This window comes from Pyxicephalus adspersus, chromosome 5 (assembly GCF_032062135.1).
Source record: "Pyxicephalus adspersus chromosome 5, UCB_Pads_2.0, whole genome shotgun sequence".
NCBI lineage: Eukaryota > Metazoa > Chordata > Amphibia > Anura > Pyxicephalidae > Pyxicephalus > Pyxicephalus adspersus.
Genome location: NC_092862.1, coordinates 112,028,201 through 112,050,914, shown reverse-complemented (window position 1 = coordinate 112,050,914; position 22,714 = coordinate 112,028,201). Strand labels below are relative to the sequence as shown.

General features: G+C 38.2%; 1 protein-coding gene across 1 annotated transcript; it reads right to left on the bottom strand.

The window, feature by feature from the left end:
* Nucleotides 1-4,093: 4,093 nt before the first annotated feature.
* Nucleotides 4,094-22,701, bottom strand: HACL1 (2-hydroxyacyl-CoA lyase 1). The gene is made up of 17 exons (XM_072412456.1): nucleotides 22,576-22,701; nucleotides 18,910-19,014; nucleotides 16,355-16,395; nucleotides 16,143-16,223; nucleotides 15,612-15,684; nucleotides 13,371-13,448; nucleotides 13,017-13,111; nucleotides 12,432-12,544; nucleotides 11,958-12,093; nucleotides 11,402-11,507; nucleotides 10,694-10,777; nucleotides 9,597-9,698; nucleotides 8,417-8,571; nucleotides 7,838-7,996; nucleotides 7,640-7,747; nucleotides 6,647-6,833; nucleotides 4,094-5,740 (listed from the first exon to the last, which is right to left on the bottom strand). Exons 1-17 carry the CDS (start codon nucleotides 22,645-22,647, stop codon nucleotides 5,708-5,710), a joined length of 1,728 nt encoding a protein of 575 aa, XP_072268557.1. The 5' UTR covers nucleotides 22,648-22,701; the 3' UTR covers nucleotides 4,094-5,707.
* Nucleotides 22,702-22,714: the final 13 nt, after the last annotated feature.

The window sequence follows — 22,714 nt, the reverse complement described above, 5'->3', positions numbered from 1 at the left end:
TGTCAAGTAACCACATAGGTAGGTATTGTACAAAATATGCACATGGGATTGTACAAAATATGCACATGGGAGAACATGGACAAGTCACTAACGGTTGTTGGCTCATTAACATTTCCTGTCACATTTTTATATTTTATTTTTGAAATAACATACAGACTCTGAGGAGACAAAGGTATCTGGCATCAAATACATCATAGTTATACTCCTCCTTTATCCATAACCAAACAGATTCCCACTTAAAAATAATAAACAAAACAACAAAAACCCTGAAACAGAACTAAAACCAAGGGGTTAAATATCTTTACAACGTTCCTGTACTAGTAGACGTCACTACTCCAGGGGATGATCAGGTAAGTGTGTTTAGAATGAGGCAACTGATATTATGTTAAATGCTTACAATCTGAAACTATCTCCTGCTACAATCATATGAACTAAATAAAGGAATAAATGAATGGGTTTTCCAGCCATCTATGATCAATGTGAGAACAGCATTTTCTGATCATACCAGGTTGTGTGTTTGAAAAGATCAATCAGCTCCTGTAATTGTGTCGGTGAAAGGGAGTGTTGCAAGTATGACATCAAAGTCTTAAAAAATCTTTGGGGATGGGTGTCCATGTGCTGGAGAGCCTCAGTTTTATCTATTACCATAAGCAAATGAAGATACGGAGTAAATTGTGAGCGCGAAGGGGCTTTCGGTTCTAACCATTGCTTAAGAATGCTTCTCTTTGTGGCTAATAGATGTTCAAATTTAGTAAGTACCACTAAATTACTAGTCGTTTTGTGGGTCACAGGAGGTACTTCAGTATGGAACAGAGCAAGATGTGGAGACAGGCATCTAGTTTGTCCTGAGATTCTTTCTATAAATCCAAACACTCGATCCCAAACGATCAGAGGCCATTTGTGGTCTGATGTTCATATTGAAAGCGTAGTAGGCCCTATGTATGATTTTGAACTGCAGTTACCTCCATTGTTTGCTCACTATACATTTGCGTACATTACTCCAACTGGCCTCCAACATATTCAGGGTAACAGGATAGTTACATCCTAAATAAGTTGCCCATTGTTTGACAAAGGAGTGAGTGCTTTCCTTGCTTGTTACTTGCCCCATTAGCATCGGATAAATATGAGAAATTGAATGCTTTACAGAGGGATCTCCCATCCTAGACACCGGAGGGGTGAGTCTCAGGCCTAAACGCCCACTCTGACCATCAAAAAAAGTAGATTTCACTTGTAGATAGTATAAAAAGTGATGTCTAGGTATAGCGTACCTAATTTGAAAGATGTTAAAGGGCATATATGGTTATCCTCATCCAGCAATTCAGCCAGGGATTTAACCCCTCTCTATGCCCAAAAAGTGTAGGCTTGGTACGCGTGGCTCTGGGGGAATTCTGGGGTGGAACAGATGGGTGCTGCTAACGTGGTTTTAAGGCTACAGCTATGTAATTTCTTAACTTCTCAGGCCAGTAAAGTGTCCCTAAACAATAAGTTGTCTCAGATATTGCTGGGTATATCGGAGGTGTTCAATAACCCTAACAAAGACCAAGGACGAAGTATTAAGGACTCAAGTTTACTAGCGGTACAGTGAGATGTCCCATGCCACCGATCTTTAATGTGTCTGAGGAGGCAAGAGAGGTTATACATACGCACATCAGGAAAATTAATATTTATGTTTTCCTTGGAGCAAGATAGTTTGGCCCTGGCTTTATGTGGTGTCTTCCCCTGCCACAAAAAAGATGTAAAGGCTAAGTGGATTTTTTGCACATCCAAATGTTTCAGAAGAAAGGGGAGGGTCTGTAATGGGTAAAGAATTTTAGCAAAGCTTATCATTTTTAGCAAGTGACAGTGGTCCATTAGGGATAAAGGTAGATTTTTCCAAGTGGTCAATTCTGCTATGATTTTGGTTATTAACGGGGACTAATTAAGGGCATACATGTCAGGAACACTGCGGGAGATTTTGATGCCCAGATAAGTCAAATGATATTTGGTCAATTTAATGCCAAGAGCTGTGATACCTGCTGCCGCCTCTGGGGGGATATTGGAATTGAGACAAAGTAATGCACTTTTGTATTAATTAATACGGAAACTGGAGAATATACCAAAACCTTTATTATGTGTGACAATATTTGGTAAATCTCTGGTGGGGTTCTACATAAACAACATCACATCATCTGCAAACAAGGCTAATTTAATTTGCCTTTGTTGGATGCCAATGCCTTCAAATACATTACAGTCACAAAACGATGTGGCTAATGGTTCCACGGCCAAGTTGAATAACAGTGGGGAGAGAGGACAACCCTGCCGAGTTCCTCTGCCCAAGGGAAAATAAGGAGATAGTACTCCAGCTACCTGCACACGAGCCATCGGCCTAGAATAAATGGCCCCCAAAAATGAGGCTATGTTGCCTTGAAGTCCAAATTTCCGGAACACCAGCTGCAGCCAAGGCCATTCCAAACTGTCGAAGGCCTTCTCTGCGTCTAACAACATTAGTGCCGCCGACCCAGAGGGGTAACCTTTCAATCAGGCTTGTTCTAGGACCAAAAGTAACTTTCTTTTATTGTATGTAAATGGTAGACTTCCCTATTATAAGTCCCACCTGCCCGGGGCTCACTAAACACAGGTTGTTTCTAATGATGAAAAACATCCTCACTTTAAGTGACAAGAAGCATCATGCTATATATTTGCCAAGGCTGTAAATGGAAAAACTCAGAGCATCTAATGTTTTAATACATAGCAAGGAAGAAGGGCTCTTTTTTCTGTGTGGTTAATGCCTATTTTGGGGGAAATACTGTGATAATCCTGCCATCTGCTGGACACATTTGATTATGCAAGGGATATTCTCAGGTACAAACTACCATAAACCTAACTTTTTTCTCTACTAAAAACATAATTTTAAAAAGGTGTGTGTGTGTGTGTGTGTATGTATGTATGTATGTATGTATGTGACCGTGTGTGTGTGTGTGTGTGTGTGTATATATATATATATATATATATATATATACACACACACACACACACACATTTATACACACACATCTATATATATATATATATATATATATATATATATATGTATTACACACACACACACAGTATGTACCTATAAAAGTAGGTACACACTGTTGATTTTTTTTCCACATTTAAACAGGAAAAATAATTTTAAATAAAACAAGTAAGTATATATTATAATTTATATAATTGTGTAGGGAGGACTATAAATCCTGGACATCCAATTGATGACAGTTTTGACCACTCCATACAAACTTCTGTTGCACAATTCAAGTCAGGGCTTTGACCAGTCCTATGAAGCTTGATTTCTTCATTTGGAACCACTCCTTTGTGAGATTTGTTGGTGTTCTTCAGATCAGTATTCCATGGAAAGATCCATCACTGGATCAGCTTCAACTTTCAACAAGATGACCCCAACTACCAGACATATGATAAGCTGCAGAATCCCCACAATCTTTACTCCAAGGGCTAAGAAAGCTCATATGATCATGGCACCACATTCTTGAAAAGTAAAAAGCTCATATCCTTTATATCTGTTGTTTAAATATGACAAGTTTTACCTGTTTACTTCTAAAAGAGTTTTCAATTATTGGCACATAATTCTGATTTCATGGATATGCAATGAGGAGTAAATGTAGTAGTGTACTTACTTTTTCCACAAAACAAGTCCGCATTTTCACTAATTTATAAACTTAATACACTATGCCATTTATAGCTGTCAGTGTAGATATCCAGAAGACATGCCTATGTATTCTTCAGTTTTTAATACATAATAAACAGCTTGTTGCAGATGAGAAACACGAAAATCCTTTGCACAAGAGCAAAATAATGCAACAAAGGCTTATCTGTTCTGTGTTCAATATTTTCGAATGTCAAAACCAAAGCACTTTTTTATTAGGAAAAATTTTTTTTTTTTTTTTTTTTTAAGCAAGCCTAAAATTAATGAAAGTTTAGATATGGCATAAACTCATCTTTAACACAACATTTGCATTTTAATCTTGTGTGTGCCTTCACAATCTCTACAAGTTATAAACATATATTAGTGACATTCTTAACTGTGTTTATGCAAATAAACTAGAAACACGTGGACATTAAATTAGCTTTTATTAGTACTTAGTACCACAATTACTTGGAACATATGTATTTTTTTTTCCATATGATGCATGTTAACACAGTAATATATTGCTTTTGATAACTCAAAAATATATTAGCTGGGCAATATTACAGAACTATATTTAAATTGATTAATTCATTGTGAATCACCATTCAGTCTCACTGCTGCCATGCTACAAAATCCTTTACTGTTCCTACAGAGACTCCTCCAGCACATTCTAAGGCACTTTAATCTGTGAAGCTATTGCTTTACTTCAGTATAGACAAGAGAAAGGTGGATTTCATCCATTGCATGTGAAAGGAGATTGGACCATATCACACCATACTTGCAGGCTCATGGAGGGGTGTTTGTTGTTTCATTACTAGAGATTTTGTTTTTTGGACACATGATAAAAGATAGACATGGTAATTACTTAAACACAGTTTTTTAATCAAACTTCGTATATTTTTCTCTTATCTTTTTTGCTCCCAGAAGGAGGCTGACAAGCCTTTTCTGTAATAGCATTGGAGGTGTGGCAAGTTCTCTTTAGGGGTAATACAGAACCCTGATGTCTCATTAATGTCCCTAAACCCCCCTACCTTCAACCCTAGTCCACCAGAGCAAAAACTATTCTTTGCTCAGGTTTGACAGCTCATGTGTGCTTAGAGCTTAGCTCTTCTGGGTTCACAAATCAGGGGGAGAATCAGTAGGTAGATTTATCCTCTACTCTTAGCCATGCTTTTTTGCTGGTTATGGGCTCTATGAGATAGAGGTAAGGCAGGCGACTGCACATTGTCCCCCTATAGATGTGCTTGAACTGTACAGTAGCTGAAATCACATAAACATTAACTACTTGGCAGAGTTTACACAGTTAGAAAATGAGCACTGCAGTTATTAAATAGCAACAGTAGGTAAGCAATATATGTTCTGGTCCACTGGTAATTTCAATTGTGGCTGTAAAGCAGTTAAGTTGCAACTTCCTTTTGCTAATGTACGCTTTTACAGGTACAACTTTTTTTTTGTAATAACAGCTGTCTAGAACAAGAAGTCCAGAATATGAATAAAATCAATACCAGCTATGACAAATGATCAGTATAAGAGTACTGGACGGAGAGTGTTATCCAGGTTAATTCCTGGAAAAAGAATAGGCACTGGTGAAGGTCTTCTGTTATCTGGTCAGAAACTATTGTTCAACCAACCATCTATCTTAGGTAAAATGTGAAAGTCAAAGGCCCACTAGCTTCTTCTTTTCAGTATAGATTAAATGTTATACTTTAAAAGAACCTTTCCCTGAGAGCAAAGCAGAGGCTGCCTTTGATGACCAATCTATCTAAAATTGCTAGTAGCCTGCCCGTCACTTTTTCTTATCCTGCTTTACATCACCAACACAGTATGTTGATAAAGACTTTACTCAAACATTCCTGATCTGCAGTTAAAAGACTAGCATTTTCAGAAGGTGGTTGGCAAGAGCCATCATATTTTACTTAGGAACATTTGGGACTTAAACTGTATTGCCTCCAGCTGTACAAAATATTTTGCATTATAGTAGGGAAACATTTTTTTTTTTCTTTTTGGTTTAGACCCTCCATCTCCATCATGCAGTGACAATTACAGGTTGGAACGAGTCAGCCAGTGAAACTCCTGTAAAAGCAAATCATAACGTTAATATCTGGTCTTCCAACTTTCCAGATAAAAAAATAGGAAATACACAAAAATTATTATATAAATAGCTCTTGTAGGTACTATATAACTTTGTAAACATATGTAAGGTTTGCTTAGTGAACCTGCAGGGACCGAAAAATGGTAGCTCCCAGAGCCAACTTGAGTTTAAAAAGGTGCAGGGCTGTTATCCGGACCCTCAGATGTCACACCTGACCTGGAACAAACATGCAGGTATAAAAAGTGGATCTTTTATTATGAGACCAAGACTTACTCCAGCTTCAATGATTTCAGTTAACATTAAAAAAAATACAAAAAGTTCTGTGCCAGGCTACAAAATGCCCTGCATTGTCCAGGTTGTTCTTTCCATTTACTTTTCTTAGCCCTACTGAAAGTGTCACTACAGCACTGGATCTTCTGTAAATTAGCATACAGACCCCAGACCACTCTTTGCAACACCCATAAGCACCACCAAATTCTGCTCCCTGCTGTAAAACATTGCTATATCTGTTTATGTCTTTGGAATGTATACATAAATGTAGAACTCTTTTGTATACTGCGCTCTTGTCACAGGGTGACATGTGGCATAATTACCATCTGGAGCGGTTGCTAATTAAAAACAAAGCACTGGGTAGGTTGCAACAATGTCCTTTTACAGTATAGTTTAAAAAAAAAAAACACTATATTCTGCCAAAGCTGTTCTGCCACTATCAGTGGAAACCTTTGATTCTGGAGTTAGACTTTAAAACAAGAAAAAGGGAGAATGAGTTTGAGTTTGTTTTTACCACTGATTACATATGTTGAACCCTGAAAAACTTTGTAAACCTAATGTTGGTCCTTACAATCATGGATGGTGTTCCCAGGCATGGAAGAATTTAAATAATTTACCTGCTTCTTTCTGTCTGACTGAGGATCTATCATCACATTGATGAGAGATGGAAGACGTTTCTCCGATAAGCTGGATTTCAGGGCCTGCTGCAGTTCCTCAGGTGTCTGCACAAAGTATCCTTTCCCACCAAAGGCTGTCATTACCTGCTCATAACGAGCATTTGGCATTAAAGAAACGGGGGGTGTACTGGGGGAAAAAAAAAAAAAGAAAAAAAAAAAGAAAAAAAAAGGCAGTGTTTTGACTCAAACATTCATTTTGCAGTTGTGGAGAAGGAAGCCAATCAGAACTGTAGGCAGCAGAATATGTAGCACAGTGATTTTAAATAAGAAATATTGTGGTATGCAATTTAAAAAACCATAAACACAAAAAGTGCAGCACACTCATATAAAGTAATGTGTAGAAGTATATTCGTTACACTTAATCAGGTACACCTTCCTGTAAGTGCAAACCAAGAGCAAATCACACCAAGGTATGCAAGCACGGTTAAGCCTAGCTGCAAACATAGGTATGGAAAAGTATATATGTTGGCCATAGAATTAATTAGCTACGACTGAGATTCTCACACAATACCTTTCTATATTTAGAGGGAACAAAAAAAGCACTATTTTCGGCAGCCTAATACATCATAATGTGTTTTACCGCAAGGAAGCATGCTGGAAAAGTTTTTGTTAGGGTGCCATTCAGACTCAAAGAATAGCACTGCAGCATGCATTTTTATGTACTTCTTGTATTTCTATTTATTCTGAAAAGCACCATGTTGTACCTTCAAAATAATGTGCAAATTAAAACAGCACATACACCCTATGTATACTGGCCACACCAGGGTATTTTGTTTGCTAAATAGGTGCTACTGGTATTTTTCCTCCCCCCCCCTCCAAATATTTCCTCACTGATTATGTTATTTATTAGCTTCCAGAGTTCCTGTACATTTTGAGGGCTATTTTCAGAAATGGTTTGTTTGTATAAACCTTTACCAGCATCCTAATACTTACACTAAAGCCGTGTCTCCAGCCTTTAGCATGTCATTCCATGTGCCTTCATCCAACCCATTGTAAATCCCATTATTATTCACCACAATAATAATAATTGGTAGATTATGCCTAGGAATAAAAAATAAATTTAAAACATTTAATACATTTTGGTTAATGTCAAAAATGGTTTAGAATTTTTGTTTTATGGAAAATTTATACCTGCAGATTGTTTCAACTTCCATGCCGGAGAAACCAAAGGCGCTGTCACCCTCCACACAGACAACTCTCTTCTCTGGGCTCCCATCTTTAACCACCATTGCAGCTGCTATGGCAAAACCCAAGCCAACTCCCATTGTTCCAAATGTGCCAGCATCTAGTCTGTAGAAAAAAATAAATAAATTATGAATTACAGCTCCGTATGCATGTACTTTATGATGCCCTGTGACATGTGTTGACAGTGAAAACTCTTTGCTCTACAGTAAATAAACTGCTCTGTGTATTCTGATTAACAACTGGTCTGTGTATTCTGATTACCAAAACACACAGAGCATTGGGTTGGTGAGAATTAACCAACTAGTATATTTTGGAACTTGAAAAAAAAAAATCCACAAAATGCTGTGCGAATATGAAATTCAAGATGCCAACAACAGACATCTGCTGCTTTATCTAGAACATATATTAACCTCAACATTCTGCTGTAATCAGACGTGATTACTAATCATCTATTTCACAACTTTAGACATGGTTGGTGCAAAGGATTACAAATATCTGACAGTGCAGGTAGTCCAAAATGCTTACCTGTGACGTGGATAATTATTTTGAAGCATAGTTCGTCCAATGTCCATTGTATTTGCTCCCTCACTCACAATAATGCAATCATTAGGCAAAGCCTGCTTCACATGGTGAAAAACAGTATAGTAGTTCATTGGAAGGGTTGTTTGTGATGCCAAAACCTGCAAACAAAAATACTTGGAAATTAAACAAATTCAAACTAAAGTAAACATGGTAAAACTATTAAGTTACCAAAGGGATGGAACAAAGGCAGTATTGGCTTCTCAATATGATTCTGTACGGGGGATACTATAAACTGAAAACGTTCCAAAAAAGCAAACAGGAAAATCTGCTTTCAGCAATGTCAATGGGCCGGATTTATTAAATGTCTCCAAGGCTGGAGAGGATACACTTTCATCAGTGAAGCTGGGTGATCCAGCAAAACTGGAATAGATTTGGGCCAGGATTCAAAACATTTGCTAGCAAATAATAAATGACCTTGAAAAAATCCATTCCAGGTTTGCTGGATCACCCAGCTTCACTGGAAAAAAAAAAAAAAAAGTATCCTCCCTAGCTTTGGAGAGCTGTATTAAATCAGGCCCAATGTGTCAAAACAAGCAGAAAAAAAGAAAAATTCTTCTCGAAACAGGATCCGATTCCCCCTCCAAAGACATTTCATATTGTTGCACTGATGTTAATAATTGGATACCATAATGCAACACGTTTATGCATAAATCATGTGAAACCGTGTGAAGCAAAATGCAACAGGCTGGTGTGAACAGGATATATATATATATATATATATATATATATATATATATATATATAATTTATATTATGTATGCGTGATATATTTCTTAATTTACCAGATTTTAAAGCACTAAAATTGTTACAGATTATATAGCAAAAGTGCACCTGTCCCAGAATGGCTGGGAAAGTAACAAACAATGAAAAAAGAAAAGGGGCAATAAAGTTTATGATCACATGAAAATCATTGTGAATGGAATGATAGCTGGTAGTTTGTTAAGGAGAAACAAGCAGAGCATATGACAGTAGGCAGTATGTGCAAAAGAGCACAGAGTATGAAACTGGGAAATGTGTGCAGTGGGTAGTATGTGCAGAAGAGTGCTCATAATATCCACTGCCATACCCTCAACAAAGTACTATGGGAGTATGACATGTCAACTCTAACTTTCTGCCATTTCACCTTTGAGTTTTCTTCATTAGCTTGTATCTTTGTACTGAGACTTTTCCACCATCCTGTAGATGTTGGGTACTTCCAGGAGCTCTTCAACAATTCATCTAAAAGCTTATTGATTACAAAAAAACAATTCCTTAGCATATTTATTTTACAGTATAAAATACTATATATTGCAATGCTGGTTTTTGTAGCACATCAAATACTATTTATGGGTAACGTAAGTTTGGCTGAATCACCCCCTAACTTTTTACTTGATGATTTCAAGAAATTGTCAATGAGAGTGAGCGTTTTTTTTTGTTTGTTTTTTTTTTTTTTTTAATTGAAGGGACAGGCGTTGTCCTTCTGTAATCAAACATACTTACCTGTCTGTTCACAATTGTCTTTTTAAAGCGCACACTAAGCTGAAATTTCATAGCTCAGTGTACACCATAATTTCCCGGCATCCCCAGCTAGTTGCTCTTGCCTCAGGATTTGGATACACAAATTTACACCCGCATCTAGCAGGCAGTGCAGCACAGCCAGAGAGCATTTAGGTGTGTGCAAGCTTACAAAGAGTTTATTAAGAACAGAAAATTACTGCTGAGCACAGACCTGCCACTGGTTACCCCAGGATAATGAGCAACTAGGAACAGGTAAGTGAATACGGACAAAAGGCTTGTAAATAGTTTTAATATGATATAAATTATTATGAATAATATTAAATAAAATAGGTATGCATTCTTTCACACCTATTTAGTTCATTGTGATACTGCATGTGTGTTATAATGTGAGGTGTTAAGCAGATCAATTTATTTAAAAAGGCCGATCAACCATCACGAAAGCTACCCTAGTACCCTTTTTTTTTTTTTTAAATTACCTGGGTGTGCATGTCGCAATGCAGTGGTGTCAATTAAAAGTGAATTCAAAATTAATGGCACTGCAATGCACCATTTGCTATGCCTTACTATATACTGCAGAAATGTGTGGGAAAATGCAGAGGTGTGAAATCATTTATAGATAACAGCATGTGTAAATAAACAGTGCTAAAATGGCTAACCAAATGTAACGTGATTGTTGCAGGACAGATCATTCACAAGAAATAGAACATAACCGGCTCATCTTACCTGCTGAGTCACTGCATTAATATCACCCAGGAGACTTGCTACAGGCTTAACGTTATTGCCAAGTTCCTCTGGGCAAATGTCAACCTGTCAGGAACAGAAGAGAAAAACTTTACCTTTATTATTAAAATTATTTCAGTCATAAAGTTTTAATAATACCAGATCTGACAAAACTAGGCCATGAAACTAGTGGAAGCTTTATAGATGGCTCATGGGGTGTTAGGAGGTTGGTATATTAAATACATTAGACTGAGTTATAGCTATCAAAATTGAATCACCTGCTGTGTATGATGCATATCTTAATAGCTCTCCCAGTTCAGGCGATGATTTATAAAGGGGAGATGCATAAAATTGCCATAAAAGTGCTGTTATTTTAGTAAAAAGAGGAGCTGCTGTGTTCATACCATTCATATGACACATCTATAAACAATCACTAACTCATAGCTCAGCTTGCAATCACTACTATTTACCAGTCATTGTAATACTACCACCAGTGGCGATAAGCAGCGAAAATAAATGGGGTTTAGATGTAACTGCTCACCTGAATGGACTGTCTGTTTGCCAATCTTAGGGGAATTATGGCAACTCTACTGATCTGATCATCGACTTTGTATAGCACGGCGTAATTTGTTGGCACTTCAAAAAATGCAGGATAATAAGGACATATGCAAAACATATCATTACAGCATTAAAACACAAGCTTCACCTTACCTGAATGATCTTCACACCTGGCCGAAACCTTGGTGGAAGTCCAAAGTGCAAAATCCAGTTCAGTCTGGCACCCAGCAGCAATATAACATCTGCATGTAGCAATGCACTGTGCAGGAAAAATGTTCTCAGGTAAGAACCAGTGAAAGTGTACAGTATAGTCAGAAACATAACAAAAAGTTTTTAAACACACAGTGATAAAAAGGAGCAATGAATAGTCATTAGCAGTAAAGCAGGATATAGGTTGTAACCACATTTTGATTCCTCTGTGCCTTTTAGTCCAATCTATAAAGTATATTTATAAAACAGGAAATAAGATGAGCATTCACTACCTATTTTTTGCTGAATGTTCATTTATAAAACATGTTACAGCTAAATGTGCCCACCTGTTCGTCTGGTTAAGTCACATTTGCTGGAACTGATGAAAGCATAAATAAATTAGAGGAAATATTTCTTATTTGCCTGGGGTTCCAGGTTTGGTTTTTAAAGAGCATTACCATATACATGAGAACCATATACCATTACCATATACATGAGAACACATACGTCATATCCTTACTTGGATCTGGCAGCAGCAACATTAAATGGATGATTATCAGGTACAACACCTTTACCCATCGGAGTTGCTAAAAAAGGCAGGCCACATTCATTCACCAATCTCTGTATAATGTTCTCTGCACGTGAAAAAGCAGCACCTTTGAAGAAGAAACATAGAATATATAATAAAAAGGGGGAAGATATAACAATCAAGATGTTGCCATTTTATCACAATCATAACATTGTCCTATGAACCTCCTCTCGGACAATCTTTTATTATGAACTAGTTACAAATTTTTTTTTGCATTTAAAAATCCACGAGGAAATGGCTTTTTGCAGCATTGCTCATATTCTCACTTACCCAAAAAAAAAAAAAAAAAAAAAAAAAAAAAAAAAAAAAAAAAAATCACACGACTACTTGCATACTCATGGTTACACTACTGTACACAGTTCTATTAAGGCATTCAATTACTTATATTATATAAACATAACTTACCTTTCCCTACTATAACTAGGGGATTTTGAGCATTTTTTAATGCGGCAACTGCTTTTTGTACTTCTAATGGGTCAGCCAGGCTGATGGGACGGGGCAAACAACAAGTTGTATACCTTGAGAAAGACAGAGAAATCTTTAACTACATGACAAAGTGTTGACAATGTGTTCCCAGCCAGCACAGTTGTTTTTTTTCTTCCTGAAAGCGGTTTTAAATATGAATTTGCTAATTCTAGACATGACTTCCAGGCAGTAGGGGATAGAACTGTGAATAGCTCATAGAACGAAAGAACATTTTGCTATGGGCTCAGCATGCCAACTTGGACAGAGTCTTTAATTCATGCTGGATTGCTAAAGGTGGATAGGTGTGGCAGGAGCACAAAGGCACAAGGATTAAAAAGGAGAAATATGGCAGGGCTGGCAGTGGCACATAAGACACAGTTGCCATATTGTGAAGACAAAACTCGCCAGACAGTTCTAAACTGTTTACAGCATGATTCCTGATGCAGTACACAAATGAATGAAGTTTGTGAAATGCCAAATTTTACAATTACATTGCAAATCCACCCTCTCAAGATTTTGACTTACCTGACCAAACTTCTATCAACCATCTTGTTAACAAAATCTCCAGGAATATCCACATAGCAAGCACCAGGGCGGCCATACATACTTGTTCTTACAGCCTAAGAAAAAAAAAAAAAAAAAAGGTTTGTTTCTTTTATTACTTGATTGCTTCTATTAGTTCTATTACTTGATTAGACTAGAGCTACCCAAATCAGCATCAGTCACAAACTACACACAACCTGTTGCTACACAGTATGAAACCAGCCAACCATACATTGCCTGTATTAACAGATGTACTACAGCAATGCATAATATGATGGCACTATATAAATCCTGTTTAATAATATACTGCATGAACAAACAAAATGTAGAATATACCTTTTCAATTACAATGGGTATAGCTTCCAAGCTGCTTGGTCTGGCTGTGAGTTTACTATAAAGTCGACAAGTTTCCACCTGAAATACAAAATAAAACATATTATGAAATAGAACATCAGACCAAAAATTTATGGGATTTATTCTTTTGGGGGGCTCCCTACTCCCTACTTCTACAAAGTAAAAAACAAAACACACCCAATACAACATTTTAACACTTAAGCATTTAGCTGCACGATAATAAAAGTAAGAAACGTTATCAATTTATGTATCCTTAAGCCACTGAAGGACACAGAAGAAATGGGAGGGCTAAATTTCATAAACACCAATTGACATTTCTGATCTACCTGGGGTAGATCAATTGCCACCAAGTATTCTAAATGCAACCCAATTATTATTATTAATATTATTATTATTATTAATACCATGATTTATATAGCGCCAACATATTACGCAGTAGGTGGGAGATTCAGCACACAATAGGAGAGGAGATATGTAGTGGTGGAAGGTAGTGACTGTTTCAAAAGACTTAAGAAGACGGGTTGGCAAGTTTTAAAAAAAAAAAAATTGGTTTTGAGTGCTCTTTTAAATGAGCAGAAAGTAGGAGCAAACCGAATAGGACGAGGAAGACCATTCCAGAGAGTTGGGGCAGCTCTAGAAAAGTCTTGTAGGCGTGTGTGTGATGTGGTTATGAGTGAGGAAGTCATTAGGAGGTCATTGGAGGAGCGGAGAGAGCAGCTGGGGGGGGGGGGGGGGTAATTTTTTCCAAGGTCAGAAATGTAAGTGGGGCAAGAACTGTGGGGGGATTTGAAGTCAAATCACAGAAGCTTGAACTTGATTCTAATGTGAAAAGGAAGTCAGTGTAAAGAACTGCAAAAATATGCAGCAGAAGAGGAGCGGAGGGAAGGATGGATGAGTCTGGCTGCAGTACTCATAATAGATTGTAGAGGACAGTTGGGTTAGTGGAATACCAGAGAGGAGGAGGTTACAGTAGTCCAGAGGGCAGAATCAAAGGTGATGCCAAGGCAGCGTGCCAGAAGGGAGGGCCAAATAACAGCAGATTTTTAATTTGAGAGGGCGGGGGGGGGGGATGATGATGAGTTCTGTTTTATCCAGGTTGAGTTTCAGGAATCGGTCAGACATCCATGATGAGATGGTCTACAGGCAGCTTGAGACCTTATCCAGGACTGAGGGAGACAGGTCAGAGGTGGACAGAAAGATCTGAGTGTCATCAGCATACAGATGGTGGTGTAAACCAAAGGAGGAGATAAGACTACTGACAGAGGAGGTGTATCATTGGTAGCATTATCCTTATTTATTTTATTGCTTGAAATACCACAAAAGAGGACCTCTGTAACTGAATCCAAAACTGTAATATCATAGTTCTCTGGCAGGGGGCACTGCATATAAGTTTTAATAAAAATAGGTCAAAAAAGAACAGGGAAGATGAAATTTGTATATCAATATATTAATCAAACTCACTTTAACATAAAGTGTATGTAATGCTAGGGATAAATTTGTATCATCATGCACTATCCCATTCCTTAGATGTGGTGGCTACACTATAATTCTTTAAGGCTATTTTTATTCTCTTTAACTTCACCTAATGACCCTACCATTAACGCATTTTCTGTTATAATGGTTTTAGGGCTACATAACACCAGCACCTCCCATTATCCCATAACATGGTGGTGGTGGTGGTGGTTCTGTATAACAAAGATGAATTAACCAGGATAAGTAGATTGTGTTGTGTAACTTCCCCTCTCTAGCTCCACCCTGTAGATTAGAGGTTCCCAACACCTGGGCCACAGATCGGCACCTGCAGCAGTAGCGTTGGCGGCCCTCCTTACACTACTTTAACACTGGTGACAGTGGGAATGCAACCAGCGGGACTGCGGCCGCTCTCCTCACACAGGAGCTGCATGTAAGGCTTACACTTCTCTGCCATTCCCAGCAGCTCTGACACCTGACAGCACACCAACTCTCTTACACTATTCTGCTATTCTCAGTTATTGTGCTGACAGGAGGCCGAGCTGCTGAGAATATCAGAGTAATGTAAGCTGTACATATACCGGGCTGTGGCAAAATTTTATTATTTGTTACCGGGCCCTGCTGTCAGAAAGGTTGGCGGTGGTTTTAATGTGATTGTGTAAAAAGCTTTCAGTACTCAGAACAAGCCTTATTTCACATAACAGTTTAACAGTCAAATCACATAAATTAAGATTTACCCAGAACCCACACTACCTGGGGGAATTCTTGAAATGCTCCCATTGTTTCTTGGTTACTATCAGAAGATCCACCCAAGACAATCAGAGGCCTAACAAAAGGGAATCAAATAATTATTATATAACACACATCATAAACTATTTTACTGTTGGTAGTCTTCATGTACCAGTAACAAAGAGCTACATATGAATCCATTGGCTGCTCTTTTATCCTTTCAGATCAGAAAACTGAATAGTCTCCGACCTCAATTCTGATCAGCAGAATATATAAAATAGGTCAGAGCCTAGTATAGAGAGAGATAGAAAGACAACGTGTGGTGGCAGAATTTTCTCTCTTTATTGTATTTACTTTTCAGGGAAAGATATTGGGTGATCATACAGAACACAGCAAGTTACATTACTTTAGTTGTCCACCAGGGAATATTTCAGTGAATGTCAGGTTCACTGCTTTATAAACAGACCCCCTAAGTCTCCACCAAAGCTCTACACAGTTCTTATGAATATTAATCAGTTGAATATTAGAAGATATGAGAACTATAAAACACATTACCAGCAGTTCATATTAGAATTTGCCATCCCACTAAGGGTATTAATGAGACCAGGTCCAGAAACCACAAGACACACCGCAGGCCTGAAGCATAAAAAGCAAACACATATTCATAAGTTTTTTTTTTTTTTAATACAATGTAATAAACCACTTGTTAGCTGAAAGTTTTGAAATATGCGAGAAGTTTAAAAAAAAAAAAAAAAAAAAGATTTTACCTTCCTGTAAGGTATCCGATGGCGGATGCAGCATAGCACGCCTAAAGTGAGACACAATATAGAAAAAAAAAAATATGTTTTATTGATTGGTTTCCACCTACCTTCCCCTTCTGGAATAAATCCCATGTGGTGCTTCACTTATTGATGGAATAAATATGGATTTAAAGATATTCACTTCCAGCTCACAATTATTGGTATAAAAACTTTTGAAATACTTTGAAATGCATGACATCATAGTGGGGCATTTCCATTATCTACAGATTAGACCATCTTTTTTCAACCAGCATTCCTCCAAAGGTTCTAGGGGCTCTTCGAGCAATAAGCAATATTGAATTAAATGTCATTCTTATAACAATGCAAGGGGGCAATTTTTCACGAAACACCTACCAATAAAACAGGTTATTTCTTTACTAACCACTAATGTAAGGAGACTTCAGGTTTCTCCCCAGCCCTTTGTAGCCGTGTGCACCACCCAGCACTTTTCAGTTGTGCTAGGGTGGTTACTGAAAAGTTAGATCACAAAAGGGACAAACCCCCCCCCCCCTACAGCTTCTTCCCACCTTGCTTAAAAACTTTCAGGGGAGAATATTGAACTTCACCATTTTAAAGGGTTTAGTTAATCTAAAAACTTTTCAAAAGTTAGGATTCTTATAGCATACATACTCATAGCCACTAGGCTTGAAATGACTAGAGGCTAGAAATGCCCTACTTCAAGCTCCTAAAACTTGAAAACAGCATAAATGGAATAAAAAGCCATCAGCAATTTTAAAAACTCCTATTCAAAGGTTTAAAATATGACAAACATGGATATCCTAATCAAAGCCAACTTTGTAATATGAGGTTATCCCACTAGGACAACACTCTCTCACTTTCTTCTTCACTCCTTTTTCTAACCCCTATTTTCTCCACCCTCCCATGTCCCTTTAACGCCTTACCCTTCGCTTTTTTGCACCTTGCTTTCTCTACCATTTCATCTGTGACTGAAACCAATGGGATGCCTACATATAGGTTTATGGCGGGTAGGATAAAAATCTTTGCCCTGTTATAGAGTGGCAATATTTTTATCCTGCAACATTTACAAACAATTGCTTCTATTACCTGACTCCTACTTTACCCTGCCTGATTGTTAACTATGTAAAGGATACCAAAATAAAGGACATGTCTAAGGTTTAAAATTGTTTTGGTTAAATTAAAATTATTTTTAGGTGAAAGCTTAATAAAGCATCAGGTTATACACCTATATGTTTAAATAGATTTCAGAAGAAACAAAATGAAGATGACATCTGGGTAATAGGTCTGTGGGCATGTTCTAAGCTGGTACAATCTAGAGGGAGATTGCAGCTGCACATGAAAAAATGGGTTGCTGAAACGCTTTGCAGTAGCAGAATAATCAAGGTGGGTGGTAAGTAACACATATTCATAAGGCTCTGTGTCATCCACTGTGGGCGTCTGCATACTGCAGCAATCATCTATTTTGTGAACTGTAAAATCCAACTTCTGCAATGACGTGTTTTGTTTCAGGACTCCCAAGAGTTCTGTCTGTGCAAAGTTATTTGATTGTTAGGTTTCCATGATCAGCTTCATCCCATACAATGCTTTTCCTGGATACAAAACCTATATTGACCAATATATTTAAGTTGTCCTTGATTACCTTAACTTTCAAAATACATTGTGTCTTGATAATCACAATATTTTAACAGCTATTATTTTAGGAAACAGATAAGCAACAGTAGCACCTATATTTTTAATATTACAGGTTTTTCTTTAAAGAATTGTGGCTTATTGAAGCTAACCTGACACAAAGGAATAAGGGACCCCTTTTGTAGATCCGCCTTAGAAAATGCAATTTCAGTCTAGTGACTAGCAATACTAAACTGCATATAATCTAAAACCTACATAAAAGCAGATCCACCGATAATTGTGCAGCCAACTACCTGTGATTACTGACTGATCAGTGTGTAGAATCTGCCCTTAGAATTGGTTTTCCCAGGAAGAAAAGGTTAGTATTATGATAGAATGCAGTTTATCCTTTATTCACATATTTAAAGTGGAACTAAAGTTGCATTACAAAATTGAGAGCAGGCAGGATTCATGGAATGTCCATTCTGCAATAAAGGACATGCATGGTCACAATTTTTAATATTTAGTTCTGCTTTAAATGACATCTGATCTATCCATAACCAATCATAATCAAAAAACATCAATGAGTCACTGAATTCCATTAACATTCACTTCAGACCCTACTGTGTTATCACATTATACGAAGGATCAGAAGTGAAATCTGCTCATGTACTAGCCCTGAGACTTGAGGATCAGACTAAAGAGGATCAGCAAATTTAACCACAGATAAAGTCACACTGCTGCTGGGGACAGAAAGGCTTCCCTGTAAAGATGAAATATGACATATGCAGCTTTTTTCTGTAATACAGGTAACTATCCATTTCTGTAGCACACAGAAAACAAAGCAGAAATTATTTAGCCACAGAGATACAAAATGTATTCTATACAATATTATATTTAACATAAATATTGCTACATTGCTTAGTTGTACTTACAGCTTGCTCATTTCTCATGCCAACATATTTGATTCCTGCAACCTGGGCGGCAATAGCTATTTCAATCACAGGAACCCCAACAATGCCAAACATATACTTCACATTCTGGAAATAAAACAAATAACAATAAACAGCTTAGTGTCAGTTATAATAAATAGCTCTTTATATTGTACGTTATAATATAGTGTTCTTTTTATTATCATTTATAACAAAGTGTTGTTTTTTTATCTTTTTGTATGTATAGATGAGGACTGTTGTTGCAAATTATTTGGTAGTTTTCGTGTAAAGTATGTTTCTTATAACAGCATTCCTATTAGGTCTGGTAAATACGTTTTTGTTTGTATCTATGCTGCTTTTGTTCTACATGCCAGACCATAAGAATGCAAATCAACAAAGCATCTAAATGGCTTTTTGAAAGCAAAACAATGTTCAATCCAGGATTTTTTTTAAGCCAAGTGCGAAGAAATTGGAGGGTGGCAGCCCCATTAATATGACCCAACTTCTTAATAAACACCCCAAAACAGGCAGGTGGTTACTGAAAAGTGCCAGGTGGTGCACCAAGTTAAAGGGAACTGGGAGAAACACTTCAATAGAAAATGTATTTGCCCCCCACCTTGATTCCCAGCACATAAAGAATATAGTGCTCAGTTATCTAGTGGACCGTCGTGCGGTCTTTCTCTCTGCTGGTCCCCATTGTGACTGCCAGGTCTCCAAAGCTGTTGTTCTTGCGGATCTAAAACAAGTCTTGTTACCACCCCTCTGCCAATCACCCCATGTACAGTGCAGAACAAGCTGCACCCACCGATCAGAAGTGTCTGCCCTAATTCCAGGTCTGGAAAGAAGAGGACCAAACCTCTTTTCTCTCCCGAAAATATTTAGAATACCCTCCATTCATTACTAGGCACAAAGGACAAATGTCATTGGCATTTTTTCTTTCTAAACTGCAGAAATATGATTACTGACCAATTGTTTTGAGATAGCACATATTCTTTGAATTGCCAGACCCCATTTTTAAAAATTGGAGCAAACATAACCCTGCTATCAATATCATAGCAACCCAAATGACAGCTGCCATCTAACTGATGGTTATATGTGACATATCAACTCCTCCTTCTATCCTCATAAATACATTCTCTGTTCTCAAAAAAATCATCAGTATGCCAACAATAAACATGAGCGAAGTTCACAGGTGAATAACATGTAAGCTTAGTGTAGGTGGCCAGAAAAACTATAGCTTTGAATTCCAAGGTGTTGCAGAATTTTCCAGGAAACTTGTCCTATAGCCAAACTCAAGGAAAATATAAAACCACCTACCGTGCACTGCAAGGGATCAGCTTGTTTAGGGAATTGGTGTAGACCGTTACCTTATACCTTGATTCCAATGCAACCAGTTTCTTGAATTCTCTTTGTGACGAAGCGCAGTCCTAAAGTCACTTCCAGTGACCACCAGTAGTCCAGCATTGTAAGTGAGGGCAGGCAGGTCTTCCAACAGTGTCAGAGGAGGAGATTTTACCCCCCCCCCCGCCCCCTTCCTACACAAGAATACTACAAAAATGAGTTACCAGTCTTAGAAGAACAGTGCAATGCAAAGCTTCAGTGAGACCTGCCTGCACAGGTCAGCCATTTCGGACATGCAGTGACTGCCAACTTTCCGCCATAGGTTCACCTGCAATCTCATCTGCTCCTATTCAAATGAGTAGGATGAGATGGGAACCATTTTTTGTGTTTAGCTGTGGAAAATTGCAACACGTTCCTTGGGTCTTTGTGGTCGCAGTTTGAAGATGTGCATGGCAGCCATGTGCAAAACAGTTTATCTGCTGTGTGCTTTGATGCTCCTGGGTTCACAGCAGTAGTCTTCTGGGCACCAAGTAGCAGCCAACCATGTGGTTTCACACTGGGCCCTTAACCTTCCACACAGGAAGTATCAGAATCTGAAGTTTGGTTTTCCGAGTCCTCCTCATTGCCGGTCTGATGGGCTACAAACATCTTCAACCTCTTTTCCACCAATCTGTACTATCTGAAATATTTTCAGGACAGAAAGGTTTGGTCCTCTTCTTTCCAGACCTGGAATTAGGGCAGACACTTCTGATCGGTGGGTGCAGCTTGTTCTGCACTGTACATGGGGTGATTGGCAGAGGGGTGGTAACAAGACCTGTTATAGATCAGCAAGAACAGCTTTGGGGACCTGGTCGTCACAATGGGGACCACCGGAGAGAAAGACTGCACCACTGTCCACTGGATAGCTGAGAATTATATTCTATATGTGCCGGTAATGGAGGGGGGGGGGGGGGCAAAATACATTTCCTATTGCAGTGTTCTCCCTAGCCCCCATTAGCTGGGTGCACCACCCAGCACTTTTCAGTAACCTCCTGCCTGATTTTGGGTGGTTATTGAAGAGTTGGATCATAATAATGGGGCTGCCACCCTCGAATTCTTCTCCTATAGCTCTGTGCTTTTCATTTATTTCACTGGAACACAAACCAATATACCAGAACAACTTTAACAGTTATCAAATAATTTAAATGTCCATTACATTCTTACGATTAATGTAAAAAAATGGCATAGAAAATAATGTTTTTTTTTAGTAGGGACAGAGAGTGACCTTACTGTGCACCACATCTAAGGGCATGTTCACGCTTCAGTTTTTTAAAGCAGTACCACTTTATGGTATGGTGTTTTATGGTAATCTGAACGTGGCCCAATTCTAATCTTGCCTTTCTCACAGGAGAAAAGGGAAACTTACAGCTATGCAAACAAAGACAGCAGAAGCAGATTTCCAGGTACGGTGACAGGGGAGAGGAGAACTCCCGTCACCATGCACAGGTCTACTCATCCTTCACAGCCTCGGGACTTACATTGCATGTACATAATGGTTTATACATAATTAGATTTCTGCTGATCACTTAATAATAATTAGGATTAACTGACTGAGCTTGCAGGGTGGTGACATTGGGGGAAAAAAAATTATCCTGGAGTTTAACTTTAAAGTGTAACTATAGCTTTGCAAATAAAAACTGTGATCACAGCTGTTCACGCTAAAAGTTTTGTAATTATATGATGCCAGCATACACTAGGTATCCCCTGGGGCAGAGTAGGGGTACATCATTCTGCATGACCAATCAAGATTATTATTAAACAGTATTTATTAAGCACCAACAGATTACACAGCGCTGTACATTAAATAGGGGTTCCAAATTACAGATAATGACACAGGAGGAGTGGACCCTGACCCAAAGATCTTACAATCTAAGAGGTGGGGGATGGCTGAAGATCAGGAATCTGAAAGAAGGCAGTGAAGATGGCGGTGCCTGGGGTGCAATGGGCTCAGAGTGTAATTACAAAATTGCAATCAGGCAGGGAAGTTTATTTTATTGCAGATGGGGCATCTCTCTATTCCCTTCTGTAATGAAGAACCTGATTGGTTGCAATTGTTAAACTTTAATCCATCTCTCCTGAAAATGCTGCCCTGCTCCAAACATTAAATATTAGATCCAGGGATCAGCATGACAGCCAGACAAGCAGCATTCTCAGATGAGATCACCAGTGGCACTACCAGCACCTCCCATGCCAGGCTGCAGCAGAGCCAATCCTACAAGTGACCTCAGCAAGGTGAATGTTCATGTAACCTGCATGCTGTGTGAATAACATAACAAGGTAGAGTCTTACTTGTGCCACCAAGGCTTCTGCAATGATCTGTGCCCCGGTCACCGGCTCCTGTTTGCCCCCCTCTGATGCCATGTTGTCTGCAGAATAAGTGAACCCTGCACCCACAACACCAGTGCCAGCACTCACTTCCTTATACAAC